This window comes from Gilbertella persicaria, assembly GCF_025201335.1.
Source record: "Gilbertella persicaria strain CBS 190.32 chromosome Unknown B0P05scaffold_36, whole genome shotgun sequence".
In the NCBI taxonomy this organism is placed as follows: Eukaryota; Fungi; Mucoromycota; class Mucoromycetes; order Mucorales; family Choanephoraceae; genus Gilbertella; species Gilbertella persicaria.
In genome coordinates, this window is record NW_026251997.1 from 75,351 (window position 1) to 97,761 (window position 22,411).

General features: G+C 38.1%; 10 protein-coding genes across 10 annotated transcripts; 5 read left to right on the forward strand and 5 right to left on the reverse strand.

Moving 5' to 3' along the window:
* Nucleotides 1-243: 243 nt before the first annotated feature.
* On the forward strand, nucleotides 244-1,187 carry B0P05DRAFT_475197 (CobW/HypB/UreG, nucleotide-binding domain-containing protein; the record flags this gene model as incomplete). Its single annotated transcript, XM_051574826.1, has 4 exons — nucleotides 244-449; nucleotides 493-624; nucleotides 668-788; nucleotides 831-1,187. The coding sequence occupies 4 exons, from the start codon at nucleotides 244-246 to the stop codon at nucleotides 1,185-1,187; spliced, it is 816 nt and encodes a 271-aa protein (XP_051432302.1).
* On the reverse strand, nucleotides 1,180-4,567 carry B0P05DRAFT_639617 (beta-lactamase-like protein; the record flags this gene model as incomplete). The annotated part of the gene is made up of 7 exons (XM_051583721.1): nucleotides 4,513-4,567; nucleotides 4,394-4,459; nucleotides 2,628-4,350; nucleotides 2,423-2,457; nucleotides 2,027-2,376; nucleotides 1,387-1,942; nucleotides 1,180-1,319 (listed from the first exon to the last, which is right to left on the reverse strand). Exons 1-7 carry the CDS (start codon nucleotides 4,541-4,543, stop codon nucleotides 1,180-1,182), a joined length of 2,901 nt encoding a protein of 966 aa, XP_051432303.1. The 5' UTR covers nucleotides 4,544-4,567.
* A 112-nt stretch (nucleotides 4,568-4,679) lies between these two features.
* Nucleotides 4,680-5,161, reverse strand: B0P05DRAFT_552384 (DNA directed RNA polymerase). Its single transcript, XM_051579459.1, has 3 exons — nucleotides 5,028-5,161; nucleotides 4,892-4,984; nucleotides 4,680-4,842 (listed from the first exon to the last, which is right to left on the reverse strand). Exons 1-3 carry the CDS (start codon nucleotides 5,086-5,088, stop codon nucleotides 4,820-4,822), a joined length of 177 nt encoding a protein of 58 aa, XP_051432304.1. The 5' UTR covers nucleotides 5,089-5,161; the 3' UTR covers nucleotides 4,680-4,819.
* An 8-nt stretch (nucleotides 5,162-5,169) lies between these two features.
* B0P05DRAFT_552385 (uncharacterized protein) lies at nucleotides 5,170-6,597 on the forward strand. Its single transcript, XM_051579460.1, has 3 exons — nucleotides 5,170-5,863; nucleotides 5,907-6,404; nucleotides 6,486-6,597. The coding sequence occupies exons 1-3, from the start codon at nucleotides 5,325-5,327 to the stop codon at nucleotides 6,556-6,558; spliced, it is 1,110 nt and encodes a 369-aa protein (XP_051432305.1). The 5' UTR covers nucleotides 5,170-5,324; the 3' UTR covers nucleotides 6,559-6,597.
* Nucleotides 6,598-6,604: 7 nt separating this feature from the next.
* B0P05DRAFT_605235 (autophagy protein Apg6-domain-containing protein) lies at nucleotides 6,605-8,159 on the forward strand (the record flags this gene model as incomplete). Its single annotated transcript, XM_051583339.1, has 4 exons — nucleotides 6,605-6,716; nucleotides 6,763-7,705; nucleotides 7,752-7,826; nucleotides 7,868-8,159. The coding sequence occupies exons 1-4, from the start codon at nucleotides 6,626-6,628 to the stop codon at nucleotides 8,157-8,159; spliced, it is 1,401 nt and encodes a 466-aa protein (XP_051432306.1). The 5' UTR covers nucleotides 6,605-6,625.
* Nucleotides 7,936-10,042, reverse strand: B0P05DRAFT_201186 (uncharacterized protein; the record flags this gene model as incomplete). The annotated part of the gene is made up of 4 exons (XM_051573202.1): nucleotides 7,936-9,050; nucleotides 9,098-9,404; nucleotides 9,444-9,554; nucleotides 9,601-10,042. 4 exons carry the CDS (start codon nucleotides 10,040-10,042, stop codon nucleotides 8,162-8,164), a joined length of 1,749 nt encoding a protein of 582 aa, XP_051432307.1. The 3' UTR covers nucleotides 7,936-8,161.
* A 529-nt stretch (nucleotides 10,043-10,571) lies between these two features.
* On the forward strand, nucleotides 10,572-13,155 carry B0P05DRAFT_514578 (uncharacterized protein; the record flags this gene model as incomplete). Its single annotated transcript, XM_051575675.1, has 4 exons — nucleotides 10,572-10,917; nucleotides 10,968-11,132; nucleotides 11,173-11,301; nucleotides 11,366-13,155. The coding sequence occupies 4 exons, from the start codon at nucleotides 10,572-10,574 to the stop codon at nucleotides 13,153-13,155; spliced, it is 2,430 nt and encodes an 809-aa protein (XP_051432308.1).
* Nucleotides 13,156-13,631: 476 nt separating this feature from the next.
* B0P05DRAFT_495595 (uncharacterized protein) lies at nucleotides 13,632-17,672 on the forward strand. Its single transcript, XM_051575378.1, has 6 exons — nucleotides 13,632-13,929; nucleotides 13,983-14,062; nucleotides 14,111-14,181; nucleotides 14,231-14,656; nucleotides 14,699-17,224; nucleotides 17,276-17,672. The coding sequence occupies exons 1-6, from the start codon at nucleotides 13,709-13,711 to the stop codon at nucleotides 17,609-17,611; spliced, it is 3,660 nt and encodes a 1,219-aa protein (XP_051432309.1). The 5' UTR covers nucleotides 13,632-13,708; the 3' UTR covers nucleotides 17,612-17,672.
* B0P05DRAFT_552393 (uncharacterized protein) lies at nucleotides 17,673-19,118 on the reverse strand. The gene is made up of 6 exons (XM_051579461.1): nucleotides 19,068-19,118; nucleotides 18,930-19,019; nucleotides 18,083-18,886; nucleotides 17,942-18,034; nucleotides 17,776-17,892; nucleotides 17,673-17,727 (listed from the first exon to the last, which is right to left on the reverse strand). The coding sequence occupies exons 3-6, from the start codon at nucleotides 18,689-18,691 to the stop codon at nucleotides 17,692-17,694; spliced, it is 855 nt and encodes a 284-aa protein (XP_051432310.1). The 5' UTR covers nucleotides 18,692-18,886; nucleotides 18,930-19,019; nucleotides 19,068-19,118; the 3' UTR covers nucleotides 17,673-17,691.
* Nucleotides 19,119-20,582: 1,464 nt separating this feature from the next.
* Nucleotides 20,583-22,059, reverse strand: B0P05DRAFT_475195 (uncharacterized protein; the record flags this gene model as incomplete). The annotated part of the gene is made up of 5 exons (XM_051574825.1): nucleotides 20,583-20,913; nucleotides 20,990-21,400; nucleotides 21,471-21,605; nucleotides 21,664-21,903; nucleotides 21,977-22,059. Coding segments are annotated over 5 exons (1,200 nt in total), but the record flags the coding sequence as incomplete, so codon positions are not given.
* Nucleotides 22,060-22,411: the final 352 nt, after the last annotated feature.

Below are 22,411 nucleotides of genomic sequence, written 5' to 3' on the forward strand. Positions count from 1 at the left end.
ATCTTGACAGAAAAACACGATAAAAAGATTGCTGTGATCTTGAATGAATTTGGTGAAAGTAGTGATATTGAAAAAAGTTTGTCTGTCAATCAAGACGGCAACTTGTATGAAGAATGGCTTGAACTAAGAAATGGATGTTTGTGTTGTTCTACAAAGTAAAGATTGGCTTATGGTTGATACTGTTATTCATCATCATCATCATCATCTTATAGGGATGTAGGTGTCAAGGCCATTGAGAATCTCATGGAAAAAAAGGGCAAATTTGACTATATTTTGTTGGAAACAAGTGGATTGGCTGATCCTGGGCCTATTGCTTCTATGTTTTGGCTAGATGATGGACTTGGAAGTGAAATTTACCTGGATGGCATTGTCACTTTAGTTGATGCAAAGTACATTCGAGATCATATTCATCAAAACAACAAAGATGTCATGATCAATGAAGCCTTAAAGTAAGTGGATTCTGTTGAGGCTGCATACTGATAGTTTACTTAGGCAAATTGCTATTGCAGACCGTATTGTGATTAACAAGAAGGATTTGTTGTCTGAACAAGAATTAGATATACTCAAACAAGACTTGTCTTCTGTAAATGCTGTGGCTGATATGATGGTCACTGAAAGATCAAGGTAAGTTGATGACAGTCAAAATCCTCACTGATGACTTATTTAGAATTCCTTTGGACTATGTATTGAATATCAATGCGTATGATGTCAACAATGCCGATGCTCTTGTTCAACAAACAAACAAGATTGAACAACATGGACTTCATCATGCTCATGAAATAAGCCATGTAAGCTCATTGTTAAATAGAGTTGAATATTCATGCTATTAGGAAATCCAAACTGTCTGCATTCAATTTGATCAACAACTAGAGACGATTGAACATTTAGAACATTGGATTCAAGAATTACTTTGGGAAAAGAAGATTGCAGGCACAGATGATACTGAACCTGCTGTTGTACTTCGACTTAAAGGTATTCTATATCCTCCTCAAGAACAAGGCGCATCTGAACAAACGCGACTTGTTATTCAGGGTGTTCAAGACTTATATGATATTCAACAAGGATTGGCTGAAAAGGGCACAACAGACACAGGTAGTAAAATTGTCTTGATTGGCAAGAATTTGGATAAACAAAAGATTTCTGCTTCTTTTACCAGTGTATTAAACATAAAACACACTATTATTTAAAGCATAACCATTTCCAAAATAAAAGTGTCTGTTTTTGTTGTTGTTCTTCTTGTTGTTGTTGTGGTTTAGATAGTTGACTACAGTCATATTTACACAGAGGACATTCAGCACATTTCTGTGTTAACCAAGGATCTAGGCATATATATATATTTATATATCAGTCTTGTTGAATTCTCTAGGTGAATTTTTTTTTTTTTACCTATACAATGACCATGGTAGGTATGCTCACAGGGCAATTTGCGTACTTTAGATCCTACCATCATAGGCTCTAGACAGACAACACAGACTTCTGTATGGTTATTTGTCAAAGTGTGAATAGGAAACAGTGCTTCAAGTTGTGATGCTTGAAGGATATGTTTACCCATAGGCAACATTTCAACAGGCACAGGAATCAAACCTTGTTCAATTAGATACGCTTGTCTCTTTCGCTTTCTCCACAAATGCCAATGCATGATCACTACATAACAGCTATGAATCATGGCTTGGTTTCTTGCCACTCCCCCTTGTGTTTTACCTGAAGCAAGAAAACTAGTGACAAGTAAAGTAGATACCACAAGTAACGTAATTTCCCATGCATTAATCCCTCCAGTACTCGGTGGCAACATAAGTACCCGTACATACGGTTTGACACTGATGGTCTCACTCAATAACGAAACAGGTGTTGCTTGATACAAAGCCACTTTCTCTGATAATTCTTTACCAATATGAATATCTACAAAATAAACAGTAATTGAAATATTGGTACCTAAAGGTATCTAAAAGACTCCTTAATCCTTTTTAAACCAGTTTTTTTTTTTTTTAAAAAAAAGGGGGGGAGAGGGGGAAGGGAACAATGTTACCATGATAGAGGTGTCTTCCTCATTTCCAGAATGTATGGTATCACCATATAAAATAACTCCTATGGCTCCTTGATCTTGAGCTTGTTTGATATTGTCTGCTATAGAACAAGATGCTCTGTCTTGATCAATTAAGGCTATTTTAGTCAATTGGTTCAAAATTGAAAGAGGTCGTTCTGTTGTATTGGTGCCTGTACAATGGATCGAGGGTTGATACAAAACACCCTTGAGTCCTGCTTCCGGAGCTTGGTTTAGATTGGAGGCTGCTTTGATTCGACTGTTATAAAGCACAGGTGTATAATTCGTATCTGTGTGAGCCAAGGTAGATGAGTTGGAATAAGCCCATACAACATCTAAATGTTTGTTGAATAGCATGTCTTTATATATATATATATATACCTTGAGTAATGGATATAGGTGCATTTGAAAATAAACTACAGTGAACAAAATGAACAAAATAGAGAATAAAAAGTGATAACAGTAGAAAAGACATGGTTTAATCACTCTGTAAAAAAAAAAAAGACAGAAAAAAGAGAGAAAAAAAAAAAAAAAGAAGAAAAAGTGCTTATAAATAAGGAGCTTTTTGCATACTTATTTATCATACAAGACAGTATTGATCGTACCCAAAATAAAGCTTGCTAAATCTTCATCTTCAAAACTCCATTTGATACAGACACAGTCTGAATTCAATAACCACAAACACACGCTTTGAATATCAATACTGCTTGATGTACGTTCAATTAGACATGTTTTCCCTACAGATCGAGCAAGGGCCACTTGTAGCACATCAAGGATACGACGTTGTATGTCCTCCAATGAAGATTGTGTCACATCAGGCAAAAGACAAGTAGGATCAAACGCTTTTTCTACTTGGAAAAAAAGGGCCTTTTTGGTTTCTTTTTCTACCGGTGTTGAATTCACAATTTCTATAGAAGGAAGTGCATGCTGCTGCTTGCTTCTGGTATCGATATGCATCAGCAAAGTGGCATGAATAGGCACAGACGTGGTGGGACAGAGAGTACTTGTGCTTGGTAAAAGGGACTTGAGTAAATCTGTACTAATCTTGGCTTCTAATGCTCGACTGGTTTCCATATGAATACTGCATCCATTGGCAGGCATGTAACAAGCAATACCGAATTCCTTCATGATATTGCTTCTCAAAAAATCCATTTTACCTCGCTCACCATGAACAAGCACCACATTTCTTGGTTCGCACATACGAATGAGTTGCATGATACCTTTTGCATCCGCATGTGCACTAAACGATAGATTTCTGACTTGTAGATTGACTTCAAATTTAGTATACTTGTCTACCTCAATCAGTTTTTGACCCAACAGGACTTTGGCTCCCACTGTGCCTGCAACACAATAACCAGGCATGATCACCATGTTTTTTGGGTCGGGTGCCCATTTCTGAAAGACTTGAAGTGATGTGCCTGCATTCAACATGCCCGGTGTAGCAAACAAGACCATAGGCCCCTTGGCATCCAGATAGCTCTTGTGCCATGGCTTAATGTGTTTAAAATCAAAGGCATTGCGTTGAGCAAAGGTCGATTTGATCTTTTGGTTGGTCCAGTTGATAAACAGTTTATAATATTCTGTCGCTCTTTCTGTCAAGCCTGTGGAAAAATAGATAGGAATATCAAGGCCCATACGATCCCAATAGGATTCAATCAAGATACAAAGTTCTTGAGCACGACCCAAAGCAAACACAGGAATGATTACATTGCCGCCATTGGCGACACATTCATGCACCTTGGTCAAGAAATCACGCTCTCGAGACCGTTTGGAGTCACGAATGGTAGTAGCATACGTACTTTCAGTAATCAAGACATCAGGTCGCACTTTATCAATCCAAGCACTGCCTAGATGACGATCGGGTGTCATGTTGTAATCGCCTGTATAGACAACCGATTCCTGTCCTACACGCACATAGATCATGGCAGCACCCAAGACATGACCTGCATAATAGGCCTTGATTTCAATCTCGTCGTCTACTTTGATAGTCTGATGCAAATTCATCGGGATCACTTTCTTCATGCAGTTTTTGATCATGTCTGATGTAAAGAAATTCGTCTCGCCTTTTCGCTCTACTGTGATTTTGCGGTAATCTTCCAACAAGATGGGGCAAATGGCTTTTGTGGGATGCGTCATATAGATCGGACCATCATACCCACACATTTCAGTAAAGAATGGTAAAGCACCACAATGATCCAAGTGGAAATGAGAGATAATGACAGCATCTAAGATATCGGTGTAGTTGCCTGTTTTTGAGATATAACTAAAGTCAGGAAAACGTCTGACATCTTGATAGCCCATATGCATTCCTACAGCTGTGGTGAGATCAAGTCCAAATGGGTGTCTCATTACCACAATCAAACATAATGTTCTTGCCACCAATCGTGACTAAAATACAACTACGTCCAACATCCTGACCTTGACTTTGTTTAGAAAATACGTGTCAATATTCTTTTTTTCTTTTTTTGTACCTGCGCCTAAAGGAACAACTTGAATAGGCATCACACAAAAGAAATACAAAAAAAAAGAAAAAGAAAACAAAAGCGGCTTTTTTTTAATCTTTCAAATACAGAATTATAAACGCATGAGAACACGTACACTTTATAATTCATAACTCAATAATAGCTTGTAAAGTAGAAGCTCATCTTATCATAACATGTCATTGTACGTTATTCCAGTTTATTTGTCAGTGTGTGTGTGTGTATGTATGTGTGTGTGCGTATAGATGTATAATGTATAAAACAATGCTGTATATTCTAATCCTTCTCTCTCTTTTTCTTAACGAGCTTCGAATTGAACCACTAGAAACATGTCAGGAAAAAAAAAGCACTTTGGGTTTATCTCACTTACTTCTCTTTGTTCTCTTTTTATACATGATTCTATGGCCACAATCTTGGCAACGGATGGGTTCTCTAGGCTTAAGTTGATTCTCGGCACCACAATCTAACAAATTATTAAAAAGCTTAATAGATTCAATACTATTTACCAGCACAGAGATAAGTCATAGCGACAGGTTGACGAATAGGTGCTCCTTGATAACCCTCCATTGTATAAAGTATATATATATAAAAAAAAAAAGAGAGAAAAAAAAAGCCTGGTTTATTTTTTTTTAACAGCAGTCACTTGCCAAAAATATTTTTTTTTTTTTTTTTTGCTGTTTTCATATCTGTCAACAGTCTTTTTCACAATGTCACTTCCAAAAGCACTTGAAGCTCAAGTAAGCCAATTCATTTTAAAACTCAAGACAAGGTAAACAAACAAGAAAAACAAGAATGTAACTTACATGAATAGACAAGTGGTGGGTTCTTATGAAGTAGCCAAGGAAACAGCCTTGATTCTTAGACAGGCTATTTCTACCACGCGTTGGTATAATGTGGATTTGCTTATTGAATTTATTACGGAACTAGGCAGTCGCCTTGTGGCTGCCCAACCTAAAGAATTGGCTGTGGGTAATATTGTACGTCGTGCCTTGAAGATTATTCGTGAAGTAGCTCGCGGTGAATTACACGATACTCAACAAGAATTTGAACCTGAAGAAGACGAGGAAGAAGGGGAAGAAGAAAGTGAAGAAGGAGAAGAAGAAGAAACAACAGTGCCTCAACAGCGACCTCAAATCATGGTGAATGACAGACACTTGTTAAAACAATCTTCCATGTTCAATCTATTATCAGATGGACCTGTCAAAAAGCATGATTCTACACCACAAAACACCTACAATTTAAAGCCATTGATTATCCAAGAAATCAACGAAGAAATCATTGCTGATTTAGAAAGTGTCTATAAGGGTATTGCAGACCAAGCAACTGATTTCATCCATGCCAAGTAAGTCATACTGTTTAAAATAGGCTGTTGATCCATTCCTTAGTGAAGTGATCATGACTATTGGTAAATCGCGCACAGTACAAGAATTCTTGATCAGAGCAGCTCAGAAACGTAAATTCCAAGTGATTGTGGCTGAAACATCACCCACTTACCAAGGTCATGATATGGCCCGTACATTGTCTACTGCAGGCATTGATACCACAGTCATTGCTGATTCAGCTATTTTTGCAGCCATGCCTCGGGTGAACAAGGTCGTGCTTGGTTCTCATGCTGTGTTGGCCAATGGTGGGTTAGTGGCAGTCACTGGATCTCATTTATTAGCAGCAGCAGCCAAACACCATTCTACACCTGTGCTTGTCTGTACTGCTCTGTACAAATTATCGCCTTTGTTTGCTTATGATTCAGACACATTCAATGTAGCTGTGGCTCCTCATGATGTATTGAACTATCAAGAAGGTTCTCTTATTGACAAAGTCAGCATTTCCAATCCTTATTATGATTATGTTCAACCTGAATTAGTCAGTTTGTTTATTCACAACTTGTAAGTGTATTTTCATAATATATATATATATATATGTGTGTGTGTGTGTGTATGTATATCGACTCATATTTATATACATAGAGGATCTGCTCCACCTACGTATGTCTATAGATTAATCAATGATAACTATGATCAACAAGATGCTAGTCTGTAAATAAAATAAAATAAAATAAAATAGAATTTATGCAACGCATTTTCTTCTTTTATATTTTGTATACAACATGTCACTTTCTTGTCAACGATGTGGACATGCGTTACGTATTGATGATTCTTTAACCAATTTAGATCAAGCTTCGGCTGATGTCTTGTTAGGTAACGCATACATATGCCATAGTCTAGGGATTAACCTTATCTATAGCACCTTTAGAAGATGAAGTTCAAGCAACTCTTCATCCATCTCAACCTATACCACAAGCACTCCATACGCGTCTGATCGGCATTAAACCGCCCAACTTACAGCCTTCCAATAGTCTTCAACTGCCCAGCAAACGAGATAGTCTACCTGCTCCTTCTGAGTCCTTTGTGGTCTTGCCTCATCCGACAGACAACACTAGCAATATCCAGTCTTCGACTAAAATACTTCAAGCTGTCCATCCAACCACTCACTTGACATGGATGGAAGATGGTCATTGGCCACGCAATAACACTCTCTCTCATCGATTAAGAGTAGCGAATCGTGTGTTTGATATCATGTCTTCCAAATCAAGTGTGGATCATCCCATGTGTCAGGAATGTACAGACATGTTGTTGGAAAACCTTCAGAAACAGATGATGGATGTCGGGAAAGAACGTGATTGCTATATTGATTTCTTAAAGAAAGTACAAGACAGTCGAGTGAGTCCTGATGAAGAAGAAGGATTGGCTCGTCAAGTCGATGAGCTTGTTTTGGCAGAAAAAGAAGCAGAGGATGAACTCGATAAACTAAAACAAGAAGAACAAGCATTGGATAGTCAATTACAGTCTTTACAGGATCAAATGCAAAGATTAGATAAAGAAGAACAAGGCTTTTGGGAGCAATGCAATCAGTATCAAATCAGTCTACAGACATTTCAGAATGAAAGGGATTCTATCAACTTAAAATATGATCATGATGTGAAGCAATATGAACGACTACAAAAGACAGTGGTGTATAATGATGCATTCTGTATTTCACATGACGGACCCTTTGGTACGATCAATGGATTTAGACTAGGCAAGTTAAGTACTCATCCTGTTGAATGGAATGAGATCAATGCTGCTTGGGGACAAACCTTGTTGTTGTTGTATACAGTAGCCAGTAAACTGAAATTCCAGTTCAAGACGTAAGTTGCATTATTTTATTTTATGTTGGTTCTGATGTTATTTTAGATATCGACTTGTGCCTATGGGATCCTTTTCTCGCATAGAGAAAATAGACGGTGATAGTGTTGTTTCTTATGAACTGTAAGTTGTATTTAGCTATTCTGTACTCATAGTGTGGTTAGATATGGTTCAGGGGATTTTGGTATCAACAAAATGTTATTTTTAAACAGAAGATTTGATCATGCTATGGTGGCTGTCTTAAACTGCCTTAAGCAACTCACAGACTTTGCTGAAGAAAGAGACAAGACATTGAGACTTCCTTACCGTATCAACAAGGACAGAATTGGTGAATTATCAATACGAATTCAATTTAATCAATTAGAACAATGGACAAAGGCATTAAAATACATGCTGACAAACATGAAATGGATTTTAGTGTTTGCCAGTCGAGCCAATACAACAACAGTAGAATAGCTTTATTTCTTTTGTTGTTGCTTCATATCAGAAGCAATTTGGAACATATTAGGCTTATTAAACTTGTCATTTTTGTTCTTGTTTTTAACCTTCTTGACTTTACCACGATCATAGTCTAGATCATAAGCATCTACTTTCTTGCGCTTATGTTTGATCTGCTTAAGTGTCTGGTTTCGTTTTTCAACAAGACCAGTGTCTTCCCAAGTATCAATTTGATCTTGGAATTGATTGTCTGTCTTGGCTAACAGCAATTGTTTGACTTCAGCACTTTTACTCTCATTGACTTCTTTTTCAATCAAAGCACCGAGTTTATCTCGTTTAGACTGCATTTGTTCATTGTGTTGGACTACAATAGCTGCTTTGTTTTCTACTTTGACTTTAGTAGATACTTGTACATCTTTACTTTCTTCTTCTTCTTCACTTTCTTCTTCACTTTCTTCTTCTAGTTCTAGTTCTACTCTCTCTACAGATGTTTCTATAGATCTTTCCATAGATATTTCCACAGGTTGAGTAGTGGGTTGCTTTTGTAGTTTGGTTGGGGGTATATGATAGAAGAGCATATAGGCATTCTCTTGTAACAATCGGTTGACACTCACTACTTGAACAGCTTCGTTATCCATACAATACCAAATACCACTTGGACTCTTGACATAAGCCTTAAAATGACCATCATGGATAGTTTGCCCTGTATGAACAATGACAGCATATAGACTATAATCCACTGACTTTTCTTTCTCTGTCACAACATGTTGAATGTCTAGTTTTTCTTTAAATTGGATATGCTTAGTGATTTTGGATCCATCTGCATTAAACCGCTTCAATTGAATCACCAAGTTCATAGGAACACGATAGATGGTTTGTTTTCCTTTGCATTCACCTTCATGTTGACAACTAAACAAGTGGATTAGTATATAAATATATAGACATAAGGTATTTACCTAGGACATTCTCTTGATAAAGACACTGGCTGTTTAAAATGTTTAGAAAGAGATCGTTCTGCTTGATTGCCTTGAGCAATACTTGTAGAAAGATAAAGAAAAGAATCATAGTGATTGTCTTCTTTGTTACATGCTGAACACTGCAGTCTTTTTTGAATATGGCCACCAAACATTTGATAAAGAGCTGTTGTTTCATGTACTCGCTTGTCTTTGGATGTCTTTTCAGATAACAAAAAGGATTGTATTTGCTCCATGAAATACTTCCATACATCAAACGCATCTTTTGATGTGGATCCTGCGCTCATTTCTATACATGTTAGTCATACGTTTATTTCTTGTACCTTACTCTTGAGTTTGCCAACAAAAATACGAGGTTGAAGTGGGTAAGAAGATCCCTTTAATGCAGTTCGAACATGTTCTTCCACTGCACATACAAAACAATAGTCTTGTAGAGTACCTATCCAGTCTGTATTAGTCTATGCATATGAAATAAATACACTTACAATTAGCACTGTGGGTTCTTTCTAATAAATAGTTGGCCAAGGCAGGTGTATACGTCAAGACCTGAAGGACTGCATTCAAAGAAGACAAGTGACCCATATCTTTTAATCCAGGTCCCATAGGATGGATCTGTTGCCAGCCAGGATTCAATCGATCTTTTGAGAACAAGACTTTAGCAGGGATTTCAAATCCGTTTGGATCTACTTGATCTGCTACTTGTTCACCTGTCAATTCATAGGCTGAAGAAGCATGAACAACGCCCGAGACGCCATTGATGGGTGCAAACTTTTGTTTGAATTGATCTAATTTGTGATCGACATAACGAGACTTGCGAAATTTGATAGCTCGGTGGAGTAAGTTGTTGATAGTGTTTTTTTGTGAGAGAGGCGTTGTCTTTTCACCTTTGAGAACGGCTTCAGCACGCTGTTGGCCTTTGGTTGACATGTCAAAGAAAAAAGAAAGAGATTTTTTTTTTTTTGAGTGGCATGCTTTAAGACGGTCACGTCATGTGACCAGCTCTTTGTTGCATGATGGTGTGCCTGTCATTCGTATAATAAAAAAAAAATCCCAAGAATGAAGGTTCCTTAAACAAAGCTATTGGCTTTATCAACAAAGGAAATAAATTTATATAGAAAGAAACAAGTAAGTTACAGCATAGTTTCTTTACTGTTCTTTTTATTTGCTTATTTACAAACAATTCATATGATGATTATAAAAAAAAACAAAAGAGCTATATCTAATACAAATCATGACAAGAGAATAATGCATCTACCTCAGTCTCTTTTCAGTATGAATTATGACTTGGCATACGATTGGCTATATAAACGTGACTGCTATCACTCACGTCACTGTAGTTTATGATTTTTCCCTTTACTCCCTCTTTTTTTTTTCTGCAAGACGTGGTCTCATCCTACGCGACTTTTTTTTTTTATTATTATCTTCTAAAAGAAACATCGTGTCTTACCATTCATCTATGGATCCGAAGCTATTTGCAGCTGCTCAACAGAGCATGGCTATGAACCAACAAAATCAAACAAATCCAAACATGATGATGGCGTTTCAACCACAACAACCAACGAATGATATGCAGTCCTTTGCCATGAACGGACTCTCTTTCAATCCAGCACAACTTAATACCATGAATTTCCCCAATGACTTTAGTCAACTGGATCAAACAGACTTGAATTTACCTTTTTTACAAACCAATCCTTCATTGATGAACATGACATTACCTCAATCACAACCTCCACCCATGCGTCCTCCATCACAGTCTGTTTATTCACCACAAAATCTAATGGCACTTCAGGTGAATAGTCCTGGTAAGTTATGCTATGTCTATAGACGTCTGATTAAATTCTTCTTTCTCAAGCTGCATTACAGGCTCAATTTCAAAATAGAGTCATGTATCAGAATAATGGCAATATGATGAATACACCTCAAGCATTGATGTTTCAACAACAACAACAACAACAACAACAGCAACAACAGCAACAGCAACAACAACAACAACAGACAGCTATGGTTATGAATCGAGGTAAGTAAACATAAATACAACACGTATTGATCCAACATAGCCAAACAATCACCAAGTCAATCACCAGCATTAAACAATGCTCATTTTGCAGGTAATGCGATTGGTTCACCTGTAATCAACAGTAATAGTCCTCATATGGCAAATACACGCACAGGCTCTGATTATGCTGGTAAGTGACCTTGATCGCTTAAGAAAAACACTAGATACAAGTTTGTGTATTCATATACAGATAGCTTCACCTATGAATCTAAATATGGGGTCTCCTATTCAGCAACAAGGTATTTCTCCATCGCCACAAATGCCACGCGTGATTCCCTCACAAGTGAACACTAACAATCGATTTATGCCTATGTCAGCCTATCAACCTATGGTACAGAGCACAACGGTCGACAGTCCTTCTTTTATATCACAACCTGAACTTGAGACAAGTCAATACGTACAACAATCCCCTATGCAACATCATTCGCCTATTCCACGTCAACCTACACCAGGCAGCACACATTCCACACCTCATCAACAACACCAGCAGCTCGAGAGTCCTGCTAAACCATCCTCCCTTTCCCCTCAACTTCATGAAGCCACACCCACTCATGGTCCTGAAACTCACGTGACTTATATACCAAAAACGCGCAATGTAGAAACGTATGGTGGTGTTGATCTCAAGTATTTTGACAAGTTTGAAATCAAGCCTCCTGTACCTCATTTAAATGAATTGGGTCTGATTGATATTCAGGCCTTGATCATGTCTTTAAAGTCAGGCATGAAGATGGAAATTACGAATGCATTGAATGTCTTGACTGTCTTGACTGTTCAACCTCATATTCATCAACAACAACAACAACAACAACAGCAACCACTTCATTTACCTTTAGCTCAATGTGAGGATCTATTGGATGTCTTGCTAGACTATTTAGAACAAGATATTTTAAGCACAGACAAACAAGATCACATGATTCATGATCTGACCTACACAGATCTGTTTGACATGTCTTTGGATGAAATGAAGAGTTTGATACCTCAACTAGAAAACTCGACTTCGGACGTATGGATCTCATTAAGAGAACGATGTCTGTGCATCTTTAACATCTTGCGCAACTTGTCTTTTATGCCTGAAAATGTATCTTATTTGGCCCAACACAAACGGTTTGTGTCTCTGATGGCCAAGATTGTGGAGGATGCACGCCATGTGTCTTGTCAAGAAGGACGTGATACCACAGGCAAAGAGGCTTGGTTTGTAGGCATTCGTCGTATGGACACATTGGATTTCCGCAAGAGTATCTTGATGATCCTGAGTAATATAGGGATGCTGCTATCGATGCCTGATCGTGCCACAGGCTGTGCGTTGGTTGAACTGATCCATGACTTTTTGGTGAATGGACCTGATACTTATTATGCCTTGTTGGCTATTGAGACATGGACTAAACTGACTGTGAATTACGAAAATCGACAGTTACTGCATACTTTGCTGGAAGACACGCCTTGGATACAAGCCATCTGGATTGAACTGACCTGGGTCATTCGACGTGATTTTTTTTCGTTAGATGGTCGAGTGATGCATGCCATGACATCCAATCAATTGGCTACGTTGGAATTGACAGTGATTGGACTTTATAATGTGGTGGCTATAGCACAGACAGAATCATGGAAACAACAACTGGCTCAGTCCAACAAGAGTATTGGGATGATGATGATTCGACTCTGTATCACATTGGCTGAATCAGGCAATCCGCAATTTGGACTTGTAGCCAAACGCGGTATGGAACTGTTGCGTTCACTTATCTGTGGTGGAGATGGTATTCGAAGGCGCACCAGTGTACGTCAACAAAACCAAGAGAATGAACCCCAAGAAGAAGATGGAGAAAAGACGGATTCGATTGCTGAAAAAGCCAGTCGTATCTTGGATATGCCTGTGGTGCGTGAAAAGCTGATGTTGTCCATGTTGAAACCAACAACAGATCCTGAAATCTTGCGTGAATTGTCAGATATTGTTGCACTGATAGATGATGAAGAACCCATTGTATAAACTATTTTTTTTCACTAAATTAGGAAATGTTCTAGAAGTTCATCAGATAAGATGATGAAATTAAACCTGCTTCATGATAATAACAAGAAGCGCTTTTCTTTTAGACTTTTTTTTTTTTAATTTTAGATTTATTTCAGGCACTATGTTTTTGACTTGCTATTCTAAGAAAAAAAAAAAAGGGGAGGTGGGGTTTATCATTTAAGTTTCAATCTTTATTTACATACACTCGAAACAAAATAGTGTCAAAATGATACGAAACAGTATTTCTAAGCAAAAGATATCTCCATGAATAAGTTACATGACGATAAATTGCACTAGTTCACTTCAGCATGAAGAAAGTTGTCTGAGAAGAGAAACACAACTGAGTTATAAATGCGGTCTTTAAAAACGAACAGGGCAACGGAACTCATATAGCGACAGGAAACAAGTAAGTGATCTAAAAAGGATTCCCGGTTTTAATTCTCTTTTTTTTTTCTCTCTTTCTCTCTTTTTTTTTTTCGTATAGCATCATTTTTTGAATTTCGAAAAATAAAAGACTGTTTCGAAATATAATATGAGTAGGCCACTACATACAAACGAGCAAAGGCCAAAACAAGTGCCTAACTATGCTCAGGCTGCAAAAGCACAATCAACAGAAGAAACGCGAGCAGGACCGCAGCAGCCGCCCAGACAACACTCTGTCGGCCATGATTTCGGGCACACCAAGAACACGTATCATAATAATGGACGCCACAGACCACCTGCAAACTCATCTTGGCAAGGTTATAAAACCCAGTAAGTGGGTCGTCATCTATGAACCTAGATGAGCTTATTGTGTTTATGTATAGATATAACAAATCAAAAGACAATGTATATGTTCATAGAAAACCTTCTGTACAACTACCTATGGCACCACCTGCCGATACAGGTAATTATTGTATGTGTTTATCATTTATTTAACTTGTCTATTGCGAAGCTCCTATTCAATTTGGATCAATAAATCAAAGACCAAGTGATACTGTAACAAAACCAGAGTTTGATCATCATGTAAGTAAATAGGCTTATCAATTTAGGGCATAGACTCATTCGTCTACAGTATCGTCCTAGGCCACCAAAACAAGAGATACCCCGATCTCCTCGTAACACGAACGATGGTAGATTATTTACTCAACCCTATGCACCTCGTCGAGATTATAATCAAGGAGATAATTCAGCAGGAGGAGGGTATAATAACCGTTACAATAGAAATTATACAAGACCACCATTACCACCGCCACAACCACCACAACCGTCACAACCACCATCATCCTCATCATCGTCACCGTCACCGAATAGCTATACACAATATTCACCTCAACAACAACAGAATCTTCCTCCTTCACCTATGAGTCATCGTGCTTCCCCCAACATGAATTCATTCACACCCAAGAAAACAAGTGTATCGCCTCATATGCCTCAGACATCACCACAACCAATTCAAATGACTGCGACTACAGCGGCTTGGGCACCTGCTGGACAATATGTAAGTGATAGACTACAGTTGTGTTTTATTTATTTGGTATAGTTTTACCCTCATCAATATCCTGTGCCTGTCGCTTCTTTTAATGTCGCTACCACTCGGCCTCCTATTATTCCACCACCTACTACACGAAAAGCCATTGCCATCATTGATCCAGCTACAGGCGCTGCCCTGAACACAAGTCCCATGTCACTCCATGCGAATACGTTGTCTGTTCACCACCCACCTCATAAAGAAGAAAAGCATTTTGATTTCAAGGTACCTCACGTCTCTAAGCCTGTTGTGATTGTAGACCCTGCTATTCGTGATCGTGAATTACGTGAAAAAAAGGAACGCGAAGAAGCAGAAGCTCAGAAGAAAGCAGAGGAAGAAAAGGCACGCAAAGAACAAGAAGAGCGATTGGAGGCTGAGCGACTAAAGCAAGAACAAGAGCGATTGGAGGCTGAGCGATTAGAGGCCGAGAGACGAGAAGCAGAACGCCTAGAAGCAGAACGATTGGAGGCTGAACGTCTAGAATCAGAACGTCTAGAGGCTGTACGTCTAGTGGCTGAACGTTTAGAAGCTGAACGTAAGGCTGCTGAATTGTTCGAACGCAAGAAACAAGAAGAAGAGATGCGCCGTAAGGCAGAGGAAGAAAGAGAATCGAGACGAGTGATCAGTGAATTAGAAGCTGAAAAGAAACGACACGAAGATAAAAAGAAGATCAAGATGATTCAAGATCCTAGTACTATTCAATATCCTCCAGGCATTACGCCACCTGCTGTCTCGACTGAAAAGCATGTGTACAGTATTGACTTTTTGCTTCAGTTTCAACAGATTTGCCTTGACACAAATGAGGAAGTATCAGCCGTTATTATGAAGGAATTGTTGGAGGGCAGTGTAGGTCCTAGTCGAAATAATGCTGTTCGTCAATCGTCTGATCGTGGGAAGGGCCCACGTACACCAGACATGTACAAAATGACTTCCCGCGATGGACGTATGGAAATGGGTAAATTCAATATGGGTAGACCCTTAACGACACGCAACAACAGCGCACAGTACATGGAACGTCAAGGATCAATGGGCAGAGGCAACATGATGAACCGTGGTGGTAGTCGTGGAGGTGGATCCAGTGGCATGAAGATCATTCGTAACCCTCTTCAACAATCCAATAGTGGTCCTGCTTTGGAACCTGTGGCTCCATTGGAAAAGAGCGAAAATCGTTGGGTGCCTTCCATCGGTCATCATACGCCCTCATCTGCTGAAAATGAACTGATGTCACAAGAATACATTACACGTAAAGTCAATGGGTTACTCAACAAACTTACTCTGGAGAAATTTGACACGATTGCACCTCAAATCTTTGATTATGCCCGTCAATCAGCTAAAGAAGAGGATGGTCAATCTTTGCATACGGTGATGCAATTGGTGTTTGAAAAAGCCTGTGATGAACCTGCTTTTGCTAATATGTGGGCACGTCTCTGTAGCTACATGTACAATTCCATGACAGACGATATTCGTGATACAAGCCTTTTAGATGAAAACCAAAAGCCTTCTTCTGGTGTCTTGTTGTTTAGAAAATACCTGTTTAACCGCTGTCAACAAGAATTTGAAAAGGGCTGGAAGGTCAATATGCCAGAAGTAGATGAGATTGATGGCGTCATGACAGACGAATACTATGCTGCTGTCAAGGCAAAGCGTCAAGGTCTTGGTCTAATTCAGTTTATTGGTGAACTATTCAAGATGGAAATGTTATCTGAACGTATCATGTACAGTTGTATGACAAGACTCTGCAATGATCCTAGTCATGCGGGTGATGAAGAAGCAGAATCCCTCTGCAAGCTATTGACAACGATTGGTAAAGCATTGGACGATAGACCCAAGACTGCCAAATGGGTAGACGTAGTAACACTGCGTATGAAGAATGAAATGATCAACAGTCCCAAACTGTCTTCCAGAATTAAGTTTATGATTCAAGATTTACTTGATTTGCGTAAAGACAAATGGGTACCTCGTATTGCGGGTAACCAGATAGGCCCGACTACTATTGCCAAGATTCATGAAATGGCTGAGAAGGCCAAAGAAGAAAAAGAAGCTGCAGCCATGAAGCGCAACAATAGCACCCGTGGCCAATATATACCCCATAACCAATACAATAGTAACTATAACACAATGGCTCGTTCAGGAAGTTATCGTGGTAATAAGGATTTTCATCATAATAGCAGTGATGGCTGGAGTACAGTTGCTCAAGGTACCAACAATAAGGCACCTCGGGCAAATGAACTCTCCAATTTTGGTAAACTGGACAGGAGTCGACCTAGAAACAATATTCTTGGTCCTGCCAATAGTCCTTTTGCTACCCTAAGTCGAGTCAAAAGTACAACTAATGTGGATACTAAGAATACCAGTGATGGAAGATCAAGTCCTGCTACAAACATGTTTAGTGCGCTTGTGAATGGATCAGACGAGCGTAAGAAATTACAGCTTGCATCACGTACTGTGAGTGACAATACACCTAAATTGTCAGATGAAGCTGTGAAGCGTAAATCAAAGAACATTCTTGAAGAGTATTTCAACATTCGTGATAAAAAGGTAACTTGTCTTCAACCTCTTCTTTTTTTCTATATACTTATGTTTCTACAGGAATTGGTTGAATGTGTTAAAGAATTAGATGATCCTAGTTATCTAGTCATTTTTGTGAATGAAATGTTGACTGTAGTAGAAAAGAAAGCTCAAGATGTAGAGGACATGACTGATGTGATGAAGCATTTAAATTCAGAAAACTTGCTGACAAAAGAGACTTATATCAAAGCTTTCAAGAGCTTTATGGAAGGTTATGATGATTTAACAATTGATGTGCCTCAAGCACCAAAATATGTAGCTCAATTACTTGCTGCTGGGTCTGTTACACCAGAAGAAGTGGGTGGAGAAGAACATGATTCATTACAAAGTGCTTATCAAGCAGTCATGTCTGCATAAATATATATTTCCAAACCATTGTTGTATAGAGCCCCCCCCCCCTTTGATAATAAATAATGCCTTTTTTTTTTTGGTTTTATTTATGGATTGTTTTGAGCTGCTTTTTTGGCAGCAAGCTAAAGAAAGGGAAATCAATACAAAATCAGACAATGAATACTACTTACACGAGCCTTAAGGGCAGCCATGCGCTCTTTGACAGTACCAGTAGGTATTGGTTTGGGTTTAACCTTCTCAGCTTCTGCTTCTTTTACCTTTTCATGTGTCTCTAACAAGGCTCGAACCTATTCAATGGGTAAGCCAAGGATAGAGAAATAATTATAGAGAACCTACACCAGGTGGAAGTTTAGCATCTTTGATCCATTCTTTTTTATCTACAATCAAATTCAATCTGGGTAAAGGTGCTTCAGGAATACTAGCATCAGGCTATGTTGACATATAAGCTATTGTTCATGTCACTCTCTTTCTAATTACCTCTGGATGGGTATGGAAGAAGTGATCAATGGCCTCCATTAACATGGTAGCTCTTTTTTCTAAATTCTTGCCAGTCAAAGGAATAGCCCAATCTTGACCAAAACCCAACAGAAATGCTTCTGTGACTTTACCACCATAGTCTCGTAATTCTTTCACTTCAAGTGTGTATAAGCGAGGAGCAACATACATGATTTGAGAGACATGACCAATGGTGATGGATCGTCCAGTCGAGTTTCTCAAAACGGGTTCAATTTGATGGTAAAAGGCAGGTCGATGACGAGCAGCACGGTCTGTGATGACAATATCAAGTGCTTTTCGTAATTTGACAAGAACTGATTTTTCGTGTTCAATACGTTTCTTATCAGCTGGTGAAAGGTATGTTTTATAAGGTGCAATAAGTTCATGCATAGGAGGAGTGGTAGGTTCCAAATAGCAAGAAGAAGGTGGGGAGGGTGTGTCTTGAGAAAGCGACAGGTCAATTTCTTGCTCTATGTGTTGGGGGAGCTTCGTTTGTTCTTTGTTCTCTGAAACTGGTTCTGTTACTGGCTCACTTGCTGGTTCTGCTACTAGTTCTGCACTTGTTTGTTCATTGGCTTTTGTTTCCATCATCTGATGTATTGTTTTTTGCTTTTTAGTTATATCATTCTTGGCTACTACTGCTTCTGTTTTACGTTTCAATGAAGTGGTATCTTCTTTTTTAAAGCCGAGTATTGTCTGCTTTAATTGTTTGTTAATTCTGGAGCTTTTTCGAGCTACTGTAGTAGTAGTAGTAGTAGTAGTCGTTGTTGGGGGAAGAGAAATTGTCTAACCATGAATAAGAAACTAATGTGATGCTTGTATTTCTTACTTTAGTTTTCTTGATAGGCACTTCATCTTGTGAGATAAAGTTTCGCTTGGGTTGGTCTGAATCAATAATATGGATGCCTGAAGCAGCTCTCTATTGATTTATCGTGAGCTTACTGTATCTGTTATGGAGAGTGTTTACCCTTGTCAAACGTAAGTCAATAGGAGTTTGGCTCTTCATGTTGAATTCAACGCGAAAAAAAAATAAAAGAATAAATTTACAAAAAATTGAATTTAAACTACAAAAGCGCTGTCACAAAAGAATTCATTTGCTTATCTGTATGTCACAAGGCTAATTGAGATACTGATGTGAATTTCAAAGCAGAAACCCATTCCCTACAGCTATCTTTTCTCTTGTGAATTTAGAATGTTGTGATGCTCAAGATATACAATAATAAGGTTATAAGATGTGGCCGAGTGATCTTTTATAGCCTTTCTCTTTATTCCTGTAGCAAAGACACTGACGCTTTTGTGTCTTTCTGTTTATATGCAATTTTTACTAATGCAACTACCTATCGTCTCTTTGACTTTATGCGTCTTGAGTAGTATCAAAGAATCATACATAAAAAATGGCTATATTCAGAGGTTGGAAATTAAGTCGCTCTAACGCTGAAAAAAATTGTCGAGGGGTAGTAAGGCCATTTTGCTCAAAATGACAAAGCCGTCGTTTGTCAGAGATACAGACAACTTTTGATATGTGATATTGTATAGTGAGAAATGTCTGTTATGATACTAAAATACTCTCCAAGTGGCTATATTGAAAAAGGCATATAAAAAGTGTATGCTATGCCCAGAAAACGAGAATACGTTTTTTGCCTCTCTATCAACATATAAACATTTAAAACATGTGATTCTTATACCATTCGAGGTATAAAATTAATATCTATAACTTTGCTTAATGCATCTTGTTGACCTTTCTAGTAGGTCTGTATGCTTTTAGCAATCTAAATAATTTTTTTTTCAAGTTGTGTTTATTGGTTGAGCCGCGTACACTAAGAGTAATGGTCAAAGTGAAGAAGCGGATGCAATTGAGATGATGCCAAGAACTGATATAAAATATAATAACTAAATAAAAATACGATAAACTAAAACAATGTAGAGGTTATAGGAGTGAATGGCATTGATTCTATTCAATGGTCTGACGAACATTGGATCGGATGCTTGCTAATATGGCTGTGGATACAATGGGGGTCTTGTCAAAGATAAATCTCATATAAGCAAGCCAAATTTGTGAAAGAGTTATTATAAGGATTCGGTATGGTTTGGTTCCTTTCCATTGGCAGTACCAGATGTACGAGAAGTCCAGGGACAGAAGAACCTCTTTGATATCAGAGATGGATGTGGTAGGCCACAGGAACTCGAAAATTATTTCCTGTCATACCTTCTCTTTAGTTGGACAGTGGAATAACTAGTGGATGGTTGAGTCTTCTGAAGATATGCAAACTGGGCAAAGAGAGTAACCGAACACTTGAGACATAATAAAATGCAAAAACTTGTGATGAGGAATACACCTCAAGACAAACCGGTATGTCACATTACGTTGAATAGAGGTAAGTGACAGGGACCAAAAGAATCTCCATTGTGCCTTGCAATAGTTCTCAAGGTCAATGGAGGGATCACAGACGAGAGAACTGACTGACGAAATGTTAAAAGAAGATCAGAAGTTGTCAAACAAGCAATTTTCATGAATAATACCCTTTGGCCAAAGGTGATTCTTGGCCAAATTTTCACAGCACTCATATCCGATCTCTCTAATTTTCTCGTCGATCAAAGTAAGCATCCTTCTTGTTTGTTCCACTTCAATCCAATTGTCACCAAAACTTCCAAGACTTCCAAGGCTAGTATCATTGCTACTGGAATTTGATGATGAAAGGGTCGAGTCTTCACGGAAAAACATATTGTTGTTGACACTATTGAAAGGGTAAGTCTGAAATCCAATTGAGTCTTGTAAGCCAGCAATAAGTTTTTTAAGGTTCATGATAATCGATCTCAATTATTATAGTGTATTAATGACAATTGACAATAGCTAAAGTAAAAACAATAGCCATACTTACTTGCAAAGACATTACAGTAAGGAGAAAATGTGCTACTTGTGGCATATTAGAAGCTTGGGAGGGGATAGTAGCAGTACTTTTCTGGTAGTGTATGATTATTCCATCCTTAGTTATCCTTGAGCCATAGATAGTTAAAACAAGACTATGAGATTGTGAACTGATAACTTTAATATGTTTTATACAAGATGGGTGAGGTAGCAATGATTGAATGTGCTTCAGTCTCTTCTCTCTCAAATCCTTTGCTTTGTTTATATCAGCTTCAACTTCACTTTCTTTGGCATCAGTAGGCTTATCTTCACAAGAGAACACGTCCCCGAGTTGGCTGTTGAATAAAATAAAATCAATCTTTATATCCTTCTCATTTTCATCTATTTGCTTCTTCTTTTTCAAATATTTGATCGTGCTAGCATAATATTCGGTTCTATAAAAACAAGTAAAGTAGTATGCTTTATCAGCTCATCATCTGAGCTTAATACTTTGACAGTTTTTACCTTTTTGTAGTATAGTACGGGTCAAATAGAAAAACTGCATCGAATAAATCAGCGTATACATGCCCTTGAAACCATCCTTCCTTGTGAGTTGTATCTAATAGCTGATTGCTTTGATAGAGCAGTAGCTTAATAGAACTTTTTTTATGTACATTAGCTTTTGTTAAGAATACAAAGTGTTGCTTACAGTTTTGACGAAGAAATGTATAAATATGGCTGTAAGCCAGTGCGTGGAACAAGAAGAATTGACTTGGTAATGGCCTCGATATCATTTAAGGAAGTTGATCGGGAGATTTGTAGAAAAATCTTATGTTCCTGTGTGCTGTAGGATAATGGTAATACTAATGTCAATTCGGAGAAGATTTTCAAGATAACGCTTGCAAGTCTACGAGGAATTATACCTGAAGGGACAAAATCTAAAATATTGCCCTTGCTACTAGGTAAAGTGTGAAGAAATATTAATGAATAACAGTGACTAAACAGAAATGCAAAATTGAAAACTCTGTTACTAGGTATTTGTAAGACATTTCAACCTTTCATCTAAAGGCAAGGCATTGAGGTAAGTGGCATTCAATCTTCTTGGCCTCTTGTTCTATAGATTGGGGGCTGAACTCTCAATTGGACTTCTTTTAGATGATGTTACTGGTGCTGATAACGATATTGGTAGTTGTAGTGCACTCAATTGAAGCACTTTATTCTTGTCTTTTATTACTTCTTCAATTATACACGAATGATACAGCGAGTTCAATTGCTATCATCCGTCAAAGAACATTAGAAAAGAGAAAATATATGCAAAAATTGAAACTCACAACGACACACTCCTTGCTTACAATAAGTCTTGCAGGATTCGAGGCTAATACTTTGTCGTAATTATCATGTAATTTCTTCATAGCAAGTTTCAAACGTGTATCGTTTGATTCGTATTTACTTGCGAATCTTTTGAA